The 14,612-nt window shown below is 45.4% G+C and overlaps 1 protein-coding gene across 2 annotated transcripts in view; it reads right to left on the bottom strand.

The window, feature by feature from the left end:
* DMRT1 (doublesex and mab-3 related transcription factor 1) overlaps positions 1 to 14,612 on the bottom strand; it is a 111,290-nt gene that overhangs the window by 56,887 nt on the left and 39,791 nt on the right. Inside the window, exon 3 of one of the 2 annotated variants that reach the window (XM_061201217.1) lies at positions 10,717 to 10,998. In XM_061201217.1, the coding sequence (XP_061057200.1) occupies positions 10,717 to 10,998 (282 nt within the window). Of the gene's footprint in view, positions 1 to 10,716; positions 11,001 to 14,612 lie in introns of both variants that reach the window. The other variant, XM_061201216.1, reaches the window with a different exon arrangement.

Below are 14,612 nucleotides of genomic sequence, written 5' to 3'. Positions count from 1 at the left end.
GCAAACGTGCCCCCTCTGTAGTCAGCCAGGCAAACCCGGGTTCCAGCTCCAGCCCCCCACTTGCCAGCCTGTGATATGGCAGGTTACTTCACCTCCCTAAGCCTCAGTTTCCTCACCCGCAAAAGTGGATACCAATCCCCGACACGGCCCTGCTTCAGGGCTGAGCGGAGCAACAGGTATGAAGGGCCCAGCACCAGGCTGCCCAGTAACTGTCCTGTCGCACCTCTCCCTCCCCTACGGGTCTCCCGCTGTGTGGGCCTCAGTGCAGGGCGGTGGTCACACCCAAGGACCCCTCTTTTGGGTTTGTTACCACATGAGCTCTTTTACAGGTATGTCAGGGACCTAGTAATAGAGAGGGAGACAGAAAAATCTGCCCATTATGTACTTCAAAAATTATTTTAAGTATATAAATGTTTGATATTTGAAAGAAAAATCCATTGTATGAATTGTTTCTACTTTTCACATTTAAATAAGTTGAAAATCCAACTCAAGAAACTACTCTGACACCATCAAACAGAGAGAGAGAGAGAGAGAGAGACAGAGACAGAGAAAACGCTCCTTCCCCTTTTTGGTTGCATACCACTACCCAAGACATAGAATTTTTATGTCTGCCCTCCTTCTCTCAGTATTGGCTAAGAATTGCCAAAAAGAGTGTTTGTGAAAAGGAATGAAAAATGAAATGAGGAAATAATCCCCTTTTCCCTGTTCCTCAATCTTCTTACGAACTCCCCCCACCAGGAGGTTGTGCATCTCAAGGAGATGCCCTCGGGATCAGGGGTCTCCCAAGAAGGGGGCACTGATAGCAACCCGTCCTGGGTGCAAGCCGTAAGGCAGTAGAGCACTTTTTAAAATAATAAAACTCACTAAGTCAACCTGCTTCTAATTATCACCAAGCAGTGGCAATTCTAAACGACAGTAGTGATAAAATATCGCCTCGTCCCTCGGCAGAGCACTGCACAGGGCCCAGCTTCCACAAGCACCACAGCTCCCTGGGAACCTCCAGACTCTGACCACAGTAGCGATCAGAGAATTACATGTGTCCTTTCTCTCATCCACCCACTGTGAGCTGGCACTGGAGGGGACAGTCTAGCGCAGGGCTAGGCACAGAGCTGGCACTCGAGGTATGAATGATAAATACACGAAGGAGTTTCTTATGCACACTCTGTAATATGGAGATTTTTCATAACCCTATTCTTTTTATTTTTCTACTACCGTATTCCTAATATATCTCCAAAAATAGGGCAAATCAGCCTCTATTATGCATTCCCTTGATTTTGGTCTTTATCCAACTAATGAGGGCCACTTAACAGGCCACACAAATATGGACTCCCAAGAAATCTGAGACTCACTCATGCACACACATAAGCATTCTGAAAAGCAACTAATTTTATATCATATTCACATCTACTTAGGAAAAAAAGTAAACTAAAAAGGCAAATGGAAATAGATAAGATTTTGGCCAGCAGCCTAACTAAAACAAATCTGAAAGCTTTTAAAAACTGTGACCTAATTATCTACTTTTCAAGCAGATTACAGAATCCCCAAATGACTATATCATTTACTAACCTGATGCTATTGTGTCAGAGATCGGATTGTGTAACGACCTCACGAGAGACTGATAATGTCTTTCCTTCTGTCTTTAGCTGAATCATGGAGTAGTCCCTGGAGCAGACCAGCCCTTTCCAGGGTTTCCCAACTCAGTCCAGATTAAACTGAACTCATGTAAGAATAGAAATGACCCTGCAGGACGGCCCAGGAATCACTGGAGTCTCCCAAAGGGTCCTAAGACCCGAGGTTACCCTCCATCTGGATTTCCTGGGATGCTACTGGACTGCTTCAGTTGGGCTGAGAATCCCTTAGGAGGGCCAGGGCCCAACCCCTCCCCGAGATCCTCTCGGAGTCAGAGGTGCCTCCACCAGTGCCCAGGTTTCCAGAGGCCAGTTCCATTTTCTTCTGTAATCCACACATTTTTAACCAAAATACTCTGCAAAAATGACTCTCGTGTGCACTGCTGCAGTGAAGGAGCATTCCTCAGCCCCACCTCTCACCATCTGTGCTCAGCTACTAAAATACCCACCACCTCCCTTAGTTTTGGTTCCAGACCAAGAGTCACCAAGAATATTGTTATCGCTGGCACCAATTCTTGCAAACAACAGCCCTCTTGCAGGATCAAAGCATGCAAATCATTCAACTTTCATAATCTGTGCAAGAAAACAACCATTCCTTCCAGGAAAGGTGTAATAAAAACCAGATGATGCCTGTGATGCCCATGGCTTGTACTCATCTAGAACGTGACAAGATAGCAATTCCTCTGTGACAGTGCGTGTCAACAAGGAGGTCGTTTAGAAACAGAAAGAGAGGACTGCATTCCTGTGCTGCAAAGCTCCGGGGGGCTTCCCAGGATGCCCAGGCCCACTGCTGCCCCACAGGTGCCCTGGCCAACAGAGCTTGTCTCCTGCAGGTGTAGGAATATGATGTAAAGGCCCAAGAGAACTGGGTTTATTATTTCTTCTTAAACGAGAAGAACCTAATGAGGAATTATGTTTCAGAAGAGAAAACTGCAGATGTGGCTAAGACTTGACAGGCCATTTAAGGGAAAGTTTATAGTAGAGGCAATGCAACCCCAAACTTTGGGAAGCCTGACACCTCCACATCACTGGCTTTAAACTTCCGGTGGTCTGTAATGACTTTTACATTTAAATGGAAGATTCTCCAAGACTGGTCTTCTGAGCTGGGAAGCCCAATCCCTGTGTCCTCACTGTCCCAGAAAGCAGGACCTACTTGGGGTGCATGTGAGGGAGCCCCACAAAATGCTGAACTAGCATAAAGGCGTTAACAGGGCTGAGATTAAAAGATAAGAAAAGACCAAAACACCCTGTCTGGAAAGAGTGAGGTTGAGACAGCTGCTAAAGACAGCACACTGAAGACCCCAAAGAATTCCGCTGTTGTCATGGTGACACAATGCTGGGGCCTTGGTTTCCAGACTCTCTCTGGTCTTCGGACTTGAAAAAGGAGGCAGGGGAGACAGGAACAGAGTCGCCAACTTTTTATATTGCCAAGTAAGGGCATTTATGAAAAAAAAATCCTCGTTTCATTAAAGAAGTGTTGGAAAGGGACGGGCCCAATAAAAACAATTTTTTGAATTGATAATTTAGCTGTAAGAAAAAAACCCTTCAGCCTTTTAATCAGTTTATATTTAAAAACAGACCTCCACCCCCCCTCCCCCCTTTTTTTTTTTTTTCTTCAGGCTCTGGTTGATTGTGGGTTGTGCTCTGGTTACCTCCTGGGGGGTTTACATTTCAAAGACATGGTTAAGAGTTACATCTTTAAGGAACAGAGAAAGAGTGCAAGATGAAAAAAAAAAAAAAAAACAAAAACAAAACAAAAAAAAACCTTCTCCTTTTTTTCCTCATTTCTCTGTAAACCAGCACAGGTAACAGCCTGCATTCAGGACAGTGAAGTGCAAAACACATTCCCAGTAAAATAAGGAACAAGATGACACCAGCTGTCCACCACTGGTATCTAAACTGAATAATTCACTAAGAACATAAATTAGAACTTGGCGGTATTTAGGGGGAAGAAAAATGTCAGTATCAATATTTTTCTATGAAATGACTATCTAATCTAGAAACCCTAAAATAAGCACCTATAAAATTATTAGAATTACAGAGTTCACAAAAGTAGACGGATACAAAATAAATACACCACATTATAGCAACATCAACAGAAATGTATGTCTCTGTAATTCCCTTTTAAAAAACAAATTGGGGGGGGGGTGTTAGCCCTAATAGCCCAAGGCAAATACCACATCTAATTTAATTTCCTTTTCCTGAGGAAAGAGATTCCTTTACATGCTTTAAACTGAATGCAGCCTTACAAATTCCTCTTCTACATGCTTGAAGACTTTTTCTTTCCAGAGGAAAAAGCCTGTCGGTGTCTGCTCGCCAACAAATAGTGGCCAAAAACCAGTTTGCTCTAAGAAGGGAAGCCAGGGCTAGTTTATTCAGCCGACAAAGAGGGCGATGGGATTGGAGGGGCAGCCTAGTGGACCACCTGAGTGCTTGCAGAGAGAGCACCTCACCCAGAGAAAAAAGGCCCCAGGTCCTCAGGGAGTCACTTGCTCTTTCTCAGCCAGCATCACCCAGGAGTCTGAGGTGACCAGGTGCACATTACCCCGGGGGCCTGGTGGTGCAGCTTACTGGCCTGAGGTGAGCACAAAATTTATCTGAAGTCCCCTACTTCGTCATCAAAATTGATGTGGATTTTGCATTCTACTACCTTCTCCCTGACATACCATTTTTTAAAATTTAGAAATATTAAAAATTAATGGTTTAACTAATTAATGGTTGGCTATTATAATTGTCTCCCTGGGAGTGGGAGCCCGGTTTAAGCCTCGGCTCCCTATCCCCCCACCCCACCTCTGGACCCTCCTGGGGGACCCTAGGGCACAGACGTGGAGGCGCTGCAGCTGTGCCCGCACTGCACACGCGCCAGAAGTCACTTCTGAGCTCTTCGAGCTAACAGGCTCGACTGAACCACGCTCATAAAAAGAGGAGGCAGTGTGAAAACCAGGGCCCCCGCAGGCTGCTCATACAGGATGGAGAACAACAGTGGGCAGGCAGCACAGTCAAGAGGGGCGGCATTTACAAGTGCCCTGCTGGGCCCCATCCCAGTAATGCCCACAAGGGGCGCCGTTCTCCGTGCTCCAAGGCCTAGGTCAGATTCTGACTTCCTGCCTGCCTGTGTCTCAGTTTCAAAGCCAGGGCACTTAGATGATCCCCAACCTCCTTCTCATGTACCAGGTGATAACAGCCTTCCCCCAAGACCTGCTTTTTGCATTTTTGTCCATTTGGTTCAGTGGTAGATCCCTAGCACATGGTGGGACCTGGATGCATGTTTATTTAATAATCGAATGCATTCCAGTGAGGTGCATAATCATCAACGGGCCACCGTATCTTGAGACACTTCAGATTGAGCCCCAAAGAACGACCAGAAGGAAGGAATCACCTCTGCTGCCATGTGACCTCACCCCAACTGTGGCTGGAATGGTTGTCTCCACCTCTGGTGACACAAGCTTCAGAAAAGTCAATCAAGGGGGTGCCCACCAGGGGGACTGAAAGGAGATCCCAGATACAGCTCGGAGTCCTCCCATATTTATTTCTGCTCACTTGATATGTACCTCTCCCTTGTCAACCTGGTACAACATGTTTATTTAAGAGGTAATGTTGCCGTGAAGGAGTGCACCAGGCAATAAACAGCTTTTGCAGGCAATTAAATGCAGAAGTGAAATTGAGCTGCTGGTCAGTGGAACCAGCCATTCATCGTGAGTTTGTTCCGGTGTCACAAATGTTATTCCTGTTTCACAACATGACAGGAATCTATGATTGGGCCACAAATCTCCAGAGGCTGGAGACAGACCCAAAGCGATTAAAGCAGCTCTTAGCATGCATGCAGGGCATCAACACGAAAGAGCCTTGGGATTCTGGGATGCTGGCCCAGTTGACTGCTCTAGCTTTTTATTTTTTTTTTTAACTAGGTTTTTTACTTAGTAGGTGCTCAATAATTATCTGTGGCTTGCATGACTTTATAGGGAGACTTACAGGAAATCTCAACTCTACAATAAAAAGTCAATGATTTCTTTTTGTAAATAATTCAGTACCCTCCCCGATAATCGCTAAGAAGTCTGGCTTTAAAAAATTATGACAAGGGCTTCCCTGGTGGCGCAGTGGTTGAGAATCTGCCTGCCAATGCAGGGGACACGGGTTCGAGCCCTGGTCTGGGAAGATCCCACATGCTGCGGAGCAGCTGGGCCAGTGAGCCACAATTACCGAGCCTGCGCGTCTGGAGCCTGTGCTCCGCAACAAGAGAGGCTGCGATAGTGAGAGGCCCGCGCACCACAATGAAGAGTGGCCCCGCTTGCCACAACTAGAGAAAGCCCTTGCACAGAAACGAAGACCCAACACAGCCATAAAAATAAATTAATTAATAAAAAAAAAAGTCTTTCATTGTCAGATTAATGGCTTAAAGTTCAAATTATTTTAAAAAAAAAAATTATGACAATCTCCACTAGAGTCGATTTTTTCTAGGAATCACAAAGGAGCTCTTTGTTCTGAAAACTCTTCATGCCGCTCCCCCCAAACACACTGTTACCCAAAGCAGCAAGGGAAGGAGGATAACATAAAAGTTATCGCTCTGGTGAAGAGTTAGAAGGGAAGTCGGGTCCTAGCAACAGAGTCAAGACAGTAGATGGAGGAGATGTTACCTAAGATTCAGGCCCTTCAGGTAGAGCTGGGGTCAGACTGGGTTGCGGGGGAAGGTCCAGTGAGAGAGACCAGCTCAGTGCCCTCCAGGCGCAGCTATGGGGCACCTTCCAAAAGGAGACAGGAAAGCATGGCTACAACCAAGAGAGGATCCCTCCCCTGCCCTCCCCTGGAGGCTTCCACCAGAAGGCGGCAAGGCACTGTCTGAAGAGCAGAGCCAGGGCACCCTCCTGAAACAATAGGAATAGCAAGGTCGGGGGAGGCCCTGCCCCAGATCACTGTTCCCTATACCTCTGCCATAGCGACTTGGTGAAAAAGTGAGCTGTACAGTACCTATCCCTTAAACATTGGTTATAAGTATTATTTGTAGGTGTTTTCTATTTAATACTTCTTTATAACACATACATCTTAATAAACATATTTTACGCCATAATCTTTGTCTATGCTTCCAGTTTTCAGTTTCCTAAGTAGATCAAATTCTTCCCCATCCCTGATAAAAATTATTCCGTATATATTCATACTCGGTCCATATTCACGTCATGGTCTTTCAACAATAACAAAAATGTGCATTATGTATACCTCATCTTATTACAAAGGGGATCGGAGGTAGCTAACTAAAATACATATGAACAAAAGGCTGAAAATTAAAATAGATTTCAAAAAAGAGTAGGGCCAAGAGAAAATAATGGTTAATGAAATAAATTCACAAGAAGTTAATATCAGCATAGCATTTGTTGGTACACACAGAAACTTCCACATACACTTCAGTCATTATGCTGCCTTATATATTCATGCAACAGTTCTGTGAAGGTGGTACTATGCCCACTTGACAGACAAAACAACTGAGTTTCAGAGGATTAAGTATTTTGCTCAAGGCTATACAACAGTTAAATCACAAGTTAGAATTGAATATAGATCTCCAAGTGCCAGACTCCATGTGTCTCAAAACACACAGTACTGTTTCCCTAAATCTACAGGCCTGGTTTCTGGACGAGGTTCTGTCATCAACTAGCTGTGGGTGCTGAGCAGATCCCCCAGCTCCGGATCTCAGTCTTCCCTGCAGCAGGATGGGGGTGAAAGGGACCTCTGTAAGATCCATTTCAGCTCTGACCATCACTGGACTGACTTTCACCTGTCCTTTTGCAAAATGATGGCTTATATGGATGTTGGCTCTTCTATTTTTAACGTTAGAGTTTATTTCCAAGAGAAATAATTTTTGTGGGTGTGACTATAAGGTTGTAAGTCAAGCTCGGGGTCAGGTCTGGTTACAAGATTAATCCACAGACTCGTAAAATGTCAGACTTAGAAGGGATGGAGAGGCCATGCAGTCAAGCCCCCTTATCTCAATTGTTTGGATCACCTTTCATGTTACACACACACTGCAGGGGTGCCTACATATGCTTTATGAAATCACATTCAAAGAAAATCTGGGGGCTTCCCTGGTGGCGCAGGCGTTAAGAATCCGCCTGCCAATGCAGGAGACACGGGTTCAAGCCCTGGTCCGGGAAGATCCCACATGCTGCAGAGCAACTAAGCCCATGCGCCACAACTACTGAGCCTGCGCTCTAGAGCCTGCGAGCCACAACTACTAAGCCCACATGCCACAACTACTGAGCCTGCGTGCCTAGAGCCTGTGCTCCGCAACAAAGAGAAGCCCGCGCACCGCAATGAGAAGCCCGTGCACCGCAATGAAGAGTAGCCCCCGCTCGCCGTAACTAGAGAAAGCCCGCGCGCAGCAACGAAGACCCAACGCAGCCAAAAATAAATAAAATAAAAAATAAATTAAAAGAAAAGAAAAAGAAAATCTGTATGCAGATTCCAAAAGCAACTTCCAAACTGCAAGGAATTCAGCATATTTTAAACACTAATGGCCAAGACCGAGAATTTCAGGAAAGTGTCAGGGGCTCTGTTCTCCGCTATCTGAAGTGACCACACCTCAGCACTGTTCTAGAAGTTTCTGCTTATTTTCCAACCTCCACAAGTGAAGAGAGACAATCAGAAGAGGGATGCAAGAAGACCCCCAATAAAAAGCAAAGGACACAGGTAGGAATTGCAAGCCCTAAAGAGCTAAAGAGGGTGTCAGTATTCGTACTTAACTGATGGCCGTCTCTGTAGCTCCGAGTCTGTTGCAGACCCAGTGTTAACCAGACGGTGCTGGGAAACACACTTTGGAGCCAGACAGCTATAGATTCAAACTCCAGCTCTCCATTTGGTGACTGTGTGACCGTGGTGGCCCTCTGAGTCTCCATGTCCTCACCTGTAAAAAGGGGACAATACCATCTGCCTCCCAGGGCTGTGGGGAGGATTCACTGCTCCACAAATGGTAACTATCAGGATGGGTGTTATTACTAACTAAGAGAACAGGCATCAACCACAGTAGCAGAGAAGGACCTATTTCTGCAAAATAATTTGTTAGATGGGAATATATTACCAATGGTGAAACTGGCTAGGAAACAGATTGAGCCCAGACCTCCTTGAAAACAAACTCTTATGTTAAATGAGGCCTCGGCTTCTCTCCTGGGCCTCTAACCAGGGTCCCCTCTCTCCAGTCTAGTAAGCGGTGGTTCTAGAGAAGGCGCCAACAGCATCAAAACTGCAGGCCCCCCACATGACTAAGAAAGTTTGGGTAACATTTTTCCTCTCACCCTTGGCAGCAGGGGTACAAGAACTTGCCCTTGGGGGGATCTCTCCTTGTACACAGCGGCTCAGGCAGCGCTCCAAAACCAGGCAACGCTGCTGCGCTAGAGAATGTCTCCTCTTGGCTGTCCCTGGTCTCCCAGAGGGTGGACCTTGGCAAGAGACCTCCAAGGAAACCCAAGACTTCTGCTACACCCTCCCCAGGTCTTCCAGGTGGAGTTAAGAACAAACATTAGTGTGTCAGCCATCTTACACCATTGGAAAGACCTTGACAGAGTGGGAGGGTAAATTAACTTAGAAGATTTCTGATGCTGCTGGTCGTGAGCTCTCTTTCTTTCAGAAGACACTTAAGAATTTTCTTTCTCATCCTTTTCCTCATAAGCCAACAGGTTCAGAGACCTTCCCTAATTTCTCCTTAAAGCCTGGAAGTAGCCAGAAAACCAGGATGCTCCAGCAGTAGTCCCTGGCTCATGGGAATTTGTAGAATGAGCTGGTTTTTTAAGAACTATAAGATACTTCTTTCTCCTTTCTTAGAGGAGAGTCTCTAACAGAAATCAACCTAAAACCTGCCCCAAATCATAAAATCCAACTGGCACTCTGAAAGGCCTGTAGGGGTCCAGCCGGAAGATCCATAAATCATCGCATTTCCTTTATACTCATATCACTTCTCAGTTCCAACACCTTTTTAAAAAGTCTGATTCTAAAAATAAAATGTATAGAAAACTTATGAAGATGATCAGCCCAGGGAATTAAAGCTGACACATTAACATGCCGAGGAAGTCAGATCCCTAAGGCTAGTGTGAGAGTCCAAAAAATGGGGTGATGTGAATATCAACAACTTCCCCACATCTACAAATGCAAAATGGAATAGAATTGCTCTGAGGAAAACGTCAATGCACATTTTTTAAAAGTGAGTATAAGAAGGTCAATTACCCTAAACTCCCACATATATACACTGCATTGTGCTGGAATCAAAGCCTAGCTGGGAAAGCCCAAGCACAGTAAATGCATCCAAAATGAGAACAGTTCTCGCAGAATTGGTATCTCACAGTTGGAGGCGGGGGCTTGGAGGAGCAGAGTCTAAGTCCTCATGCATGCACATTCCCACAACACGGTAATCCAGCCTGTGAATGCTTTCCAGGCCTTGAATCTGCTGATATCACTGGCATGATAGAAATGGTGAAAACTGAGGAAGCAAAACAGTGCAGAATAAACATTCCCTGATAATGCAAAATGCTTTGTTTTACCCCAAATATTAAAAGCTCTTGATGGCACACTCTTTCAGAAGCACATACTTAGCATATGAAAGACTGACCTCCATTCCCAGCTGAAAATGCTCTCAAGTTGGCCCAGCACAGCAGTGACCTAGTTCTTCTCTCACCTTCCTTCCATGCAAACATACAGATCAGAACACATCTCCCTTTCAGGGTCAAAATTCATCACTGGGATTACTGCCACCCAGAAGGCCACACCCAGCATTTTCTAAGCTGCTCTAAAGAGTGGGGATAAGGCTAGAGGAGATGGGGCCTCTTACATAAGCCACTTGTGAAGCTGATTCTGGCCAACTGGGTATTTATGCAAAATGACATCGAAGGATGAGAAAGGTAAAATTTGAAAACAGAAACAAATATATCCATATTTCTTTACAATTCCTTGCAGTCAACCTCTGGGGTTAAATGATGTTATGGGTAGAGTGAAAACTTTCTACACGTTTTGCATAATGGCACACATGTGTGCTGAGTTGGGCGTGCGCGTCTGTGAGTGTGTGTTTACGTGTGTGGTTTTCACATACCCAGTTCACTCTCTGGTAACATCTTACCTGCCACTGGTTTCCTGTCTGACCAGGCACATAAGGGGCTGGGAGGCTCCGAAGGCTGTTCTTCACAGGGGAGCCCCCGAGAGGGCTTCCCATGTCCCCGGAAGGGGAGTCAGTGGCTAAGGCCATGGAGTACTGCGGGTAGTTGTACAGATTGTTGTAGTAAGGGAACAGAGACGGCTGGTAAAAGCTGCTGTAGTAGGTGGAGTCGGAAACGAGGTCAGGTGTGTTCTCCACGTGCCCTCTGCTGGTGACAGCAGGAATATCCTGGATGACCACCCGGCCCTCTATTAAGAAAAAACAGAAAGAAAGAAAAAGACAACATGGTATTAATATGGGGGCCTACAGAACTTTACCTCTAAACCTTGCCAACGTATGGCCTTCCTCCTCAATATCCGCAGAGCTGCAGACCAAGGCACCTGGGCATGCTACTCCTCCTGCGGTCGGAATACAGCAGGGTTCCTAAGGCTGGCATGACTCTGGCGGCACAGCTGGCAGACCCTTGGTGATTATTTTTACTGAGAATACCAAAAACATTTTAGGCAGGGGTCATTTTAATCACATAAAGCCTGACCACGTCTAACTTCTACCTAGACATTCCTATCCTAATGTCAAGAAATTAGAGATCAAATCTAGTTAACTTGGCTGTCTGCAACAGTCTTACAACAAAATTAACTGTATTTCACTTTAAATAAAGTAATAAAAAATCCTAGTGCCCTTTCTATGTGTATGTCCACACAGATATATCCGAGAGCCAAAGCAAGAGGCTAAGAGTTTAAGAGAACATTGTTTCCTTCACTTCCTTCTAACCGCTGATACTGAATCCTGAAGTCTGGACAATGGTATAGACCCTGGGAGACAAACTTCTGTAAAAGGTCAGTTAGTAACTATTATAGGCTTTGTGGCCATTCCTCTGCAGAATGTACAGGCTGCTGCATGGTTGTGTTGCAACAAAACTTTATTCACAAACACAGGCAGTGGGACAAAGTGATCCGCAGGCTGAAGCTTGCCGACCCAGGGTCTAGATGTTAAGCTGTCAATTCCAATAAACAACTGAATGGACTCCTAAGTCATCTCTCCAATAGACATTTATTAAACAATGTTCTAAGAGTTGGCCAAGTGTCTAAAATGGCTGCAAGGTATCAGGTTGCCCCTGCCCACTGGGAGTCTACAGTATAGGATGGATGATGGGATTACAAATTATAACAAGGACTCTCATACAGGAATACCCATCAACTTTTATGGAAACTCAAAGGCTGGAAAGATGACACGCAACCTAGAAAGGAATCACAGAGACCGTCATAGAAAAACACTGCACCTGCGTTGTACTTTAAAAGAGGAGCAGGAAATAGGTGAAAATGAGAAAAAGAGAGTACTGAGAACAGGGCAGCAAAGACAAAGGGATGGAAGCAGCAAAGTGGGAGGGGATCTTGGGAGCGATGGACAGGGCTGCCGGGTTAAGAACTGCGAAAAGGGCAAAAGAGGGCCAGTCTGACAGGCGGGCTGCAGCCAGGCGAGGGGAAGCCTCAGGCCAGCTCTCTGAACTCCTTCCAGGTGGGAACCACTGAGGATATCTGAGCAAAGAGTACAGAGGATCAGAGCTGTGCTTTGCAGTGATTCAACTGATGGCAATTCTTAAGACAAGCAAAGGGAAGAGAGCCCAGAGGCAGGGAGAGCCACCAGGGAGCCGCTGAAGCCGTCAGGGAGAGACCCAGCAGACTGCAAATACCAGAGACACGGGGGAGACGAGCTCAAGAGAACTGCAGGACTGAGGGGCATCAGTACGCGAGACGCAGGAAAAGCCAAAGAGGAAGAGCAGGAGGCCCGGGGTGGCAGCAGAGATGCAGGTGGTAAGTCTGCTTCATCACGCAAGGGGCCAGAGGGGCACGGACATGGGGGAGAGGAGTCAGGCCGAGAAACTCGACACCTGCACTCATGGGCGAGGCTGAGGTTGGAAGCTGAGATCAGGAGTCACCACCGGGAGATGCTGGCCGCATCCGGGAAGAGGAGGGAGCTGTTACGGAAGAGCACGTTCTGAAAGGAGAAAAGAGTGCCAAGGCCAGAACCCTGGAGAATGGAGGAGAGAACGCAAGGTCACAGAGGACAAATTCGACAGGGATGGCAGAGGGGCAGGCTGCAGTGTCGACCCTGCTAAGAGATCAAGCAAAATGAGTTCTGGAAAAGACCCACAGAGGGCTGGGTCTTTAGGGCCCTGTGGTTTTAGCACAGTGTTGGAGAAGCAGAAGCCTTCGAGAGATAAAGGAGCAAGTGAGCGATGAGGAAACAGATGAATACGGCGGCGAAGAGCCTTCTCTCTGGCCGGAAAGGACGGACGACCCAGCGAGCAGCGCCGCCCTGCATCCCCCGTGCTGAGCACACTGCCGGACACCTGGGGGTAAATATTTGCAGAAGGGATCAATGAACAGTGTTTTTTCAAGTAGCCTGTCATCAAAATAAATACCAGGAAAAACTAGAAGCTCCAAGGAGTAATAAGATATTGTTATTTCATTTTTAAAACACAGAGAAGGGCTGAACACACGTAGGCAGGGAGAAGCATGTGGAGAGAAATTCCCAGGACTAGCAACACGTGGCCCAGAGCAGGTGCTCAGAAAGTGTCCTCTGACTGAATGTGGGGAAGGTATGACTAAACGTGCATGCTCTGGAAAGTCTGGGAGAGATTTACAACAAAATGTGTTTCTACAGCCTCATTTTACAGTCAGCACTGAAGTCTCTTTTCTCTGACAGGATAGCAAGTCCGTCCACCTCAGGTTCCTGGCGATGCATTGTCAGGGCCACTATCTTATTATACATCTCTTTCCTTTCTTCTCTCCTCCTCTTCCCAACTAACGAGATGAAAAGTTCCAATTCCATCACTCTACCTGTGTCTGGAGAAGGCACCTGCAATTCTTTCCTCCTGAACTTTCCCACTGGTCTACCTCTTATTTTAAACACCAATGTAGTGGCAAAATCGATGGTTTTCTGTATCTAACTCTTTTGTTTTCAATGTCATGTCTTTATGTTAACCTAATTACAAAAACAATACAAGTTTCACAAAAAATGATAAATTATATAGTTATTTAAATCAGAAAAGGAATGAATGACATACTCTTACCACCCAGTCGTAAGCATTAGTGGGACATCCGTACACAATCTCACAGGCATTTAGGAAGGCATTTTAGACGTTCATCCCCATCCCTGCAGTTGAAAAACACTGGATACCCCTAGGGCCTGCCCTTCAAAAGCAAGCTTCTTGATAAAGAAAACGAAATACAGTAGGAGGTAAAGAATTAAACAGAAACCCAAAGACACGAGCATTCTCAGATCAGGGCACAGGTTCATGAATTTCTACATCATAACTTTAATTAGGACCTTTAATCAGGCCTCAGTTTACCCAGAAACAAAATGTTGTCAGTAATAATCCTCAAGGTACCAAGAGCATGGCTTCAATAAATTTCAGAGTAAACCTCAAATAAAATGCTACATCAGGTCAAAGCAAGGATTTGTTTTGCTACAGATGACTGTAATTAATTAAAATGCGATCATTTTTCTACTTACCCATATTTAATTCCCTCTTTCAAATTATAATGACCTTTAAGAATAAATTAAGATATATGTTGGAAAAATTTCGATTCATACTAGCATTTAAATAAACAATAAAAATCATTTGAGCTTTATGAGAGTAAATGCCTAAATATTTTAGACTCTTAAAATGTTTAAGCACTCTCAAAAAGTGACATTTTAAAAAGCACTAGGAGAGGGCATCTATTCCAGGGACATGTGGAACTACCAAATTCTTATTTTATAAACCACCAAACCGTATTTTAAAGTTCCAAATTAAAATTCCTAGTCAATGTTCAAAACATCTTTATGCCTCCCAGCCTTTATGTGCGTGCTACCAG

Source organism: Eubalaena glacialis, chromosome 9 (assembly GCF_028564815.1).
Source record: "Eubalaena glacialis isolate mEubGla1 chromosome 9, mEubGla1.1.hap2.+ XY, whole genome shotgun sequence".
In the NCBI taxonomy this organism is placed as follows: Eukaryota; Metazoa; Chordata; class Mammalia; order Artiodactyla; family Balaenidae; genus Eubalaena; species Eubalaena glacialis.
The sequence above is the reverse complement of the archived record's forward strand: the minus strand, read 5'-3'. Positions and strand labels throughout refer to the sequence as shown.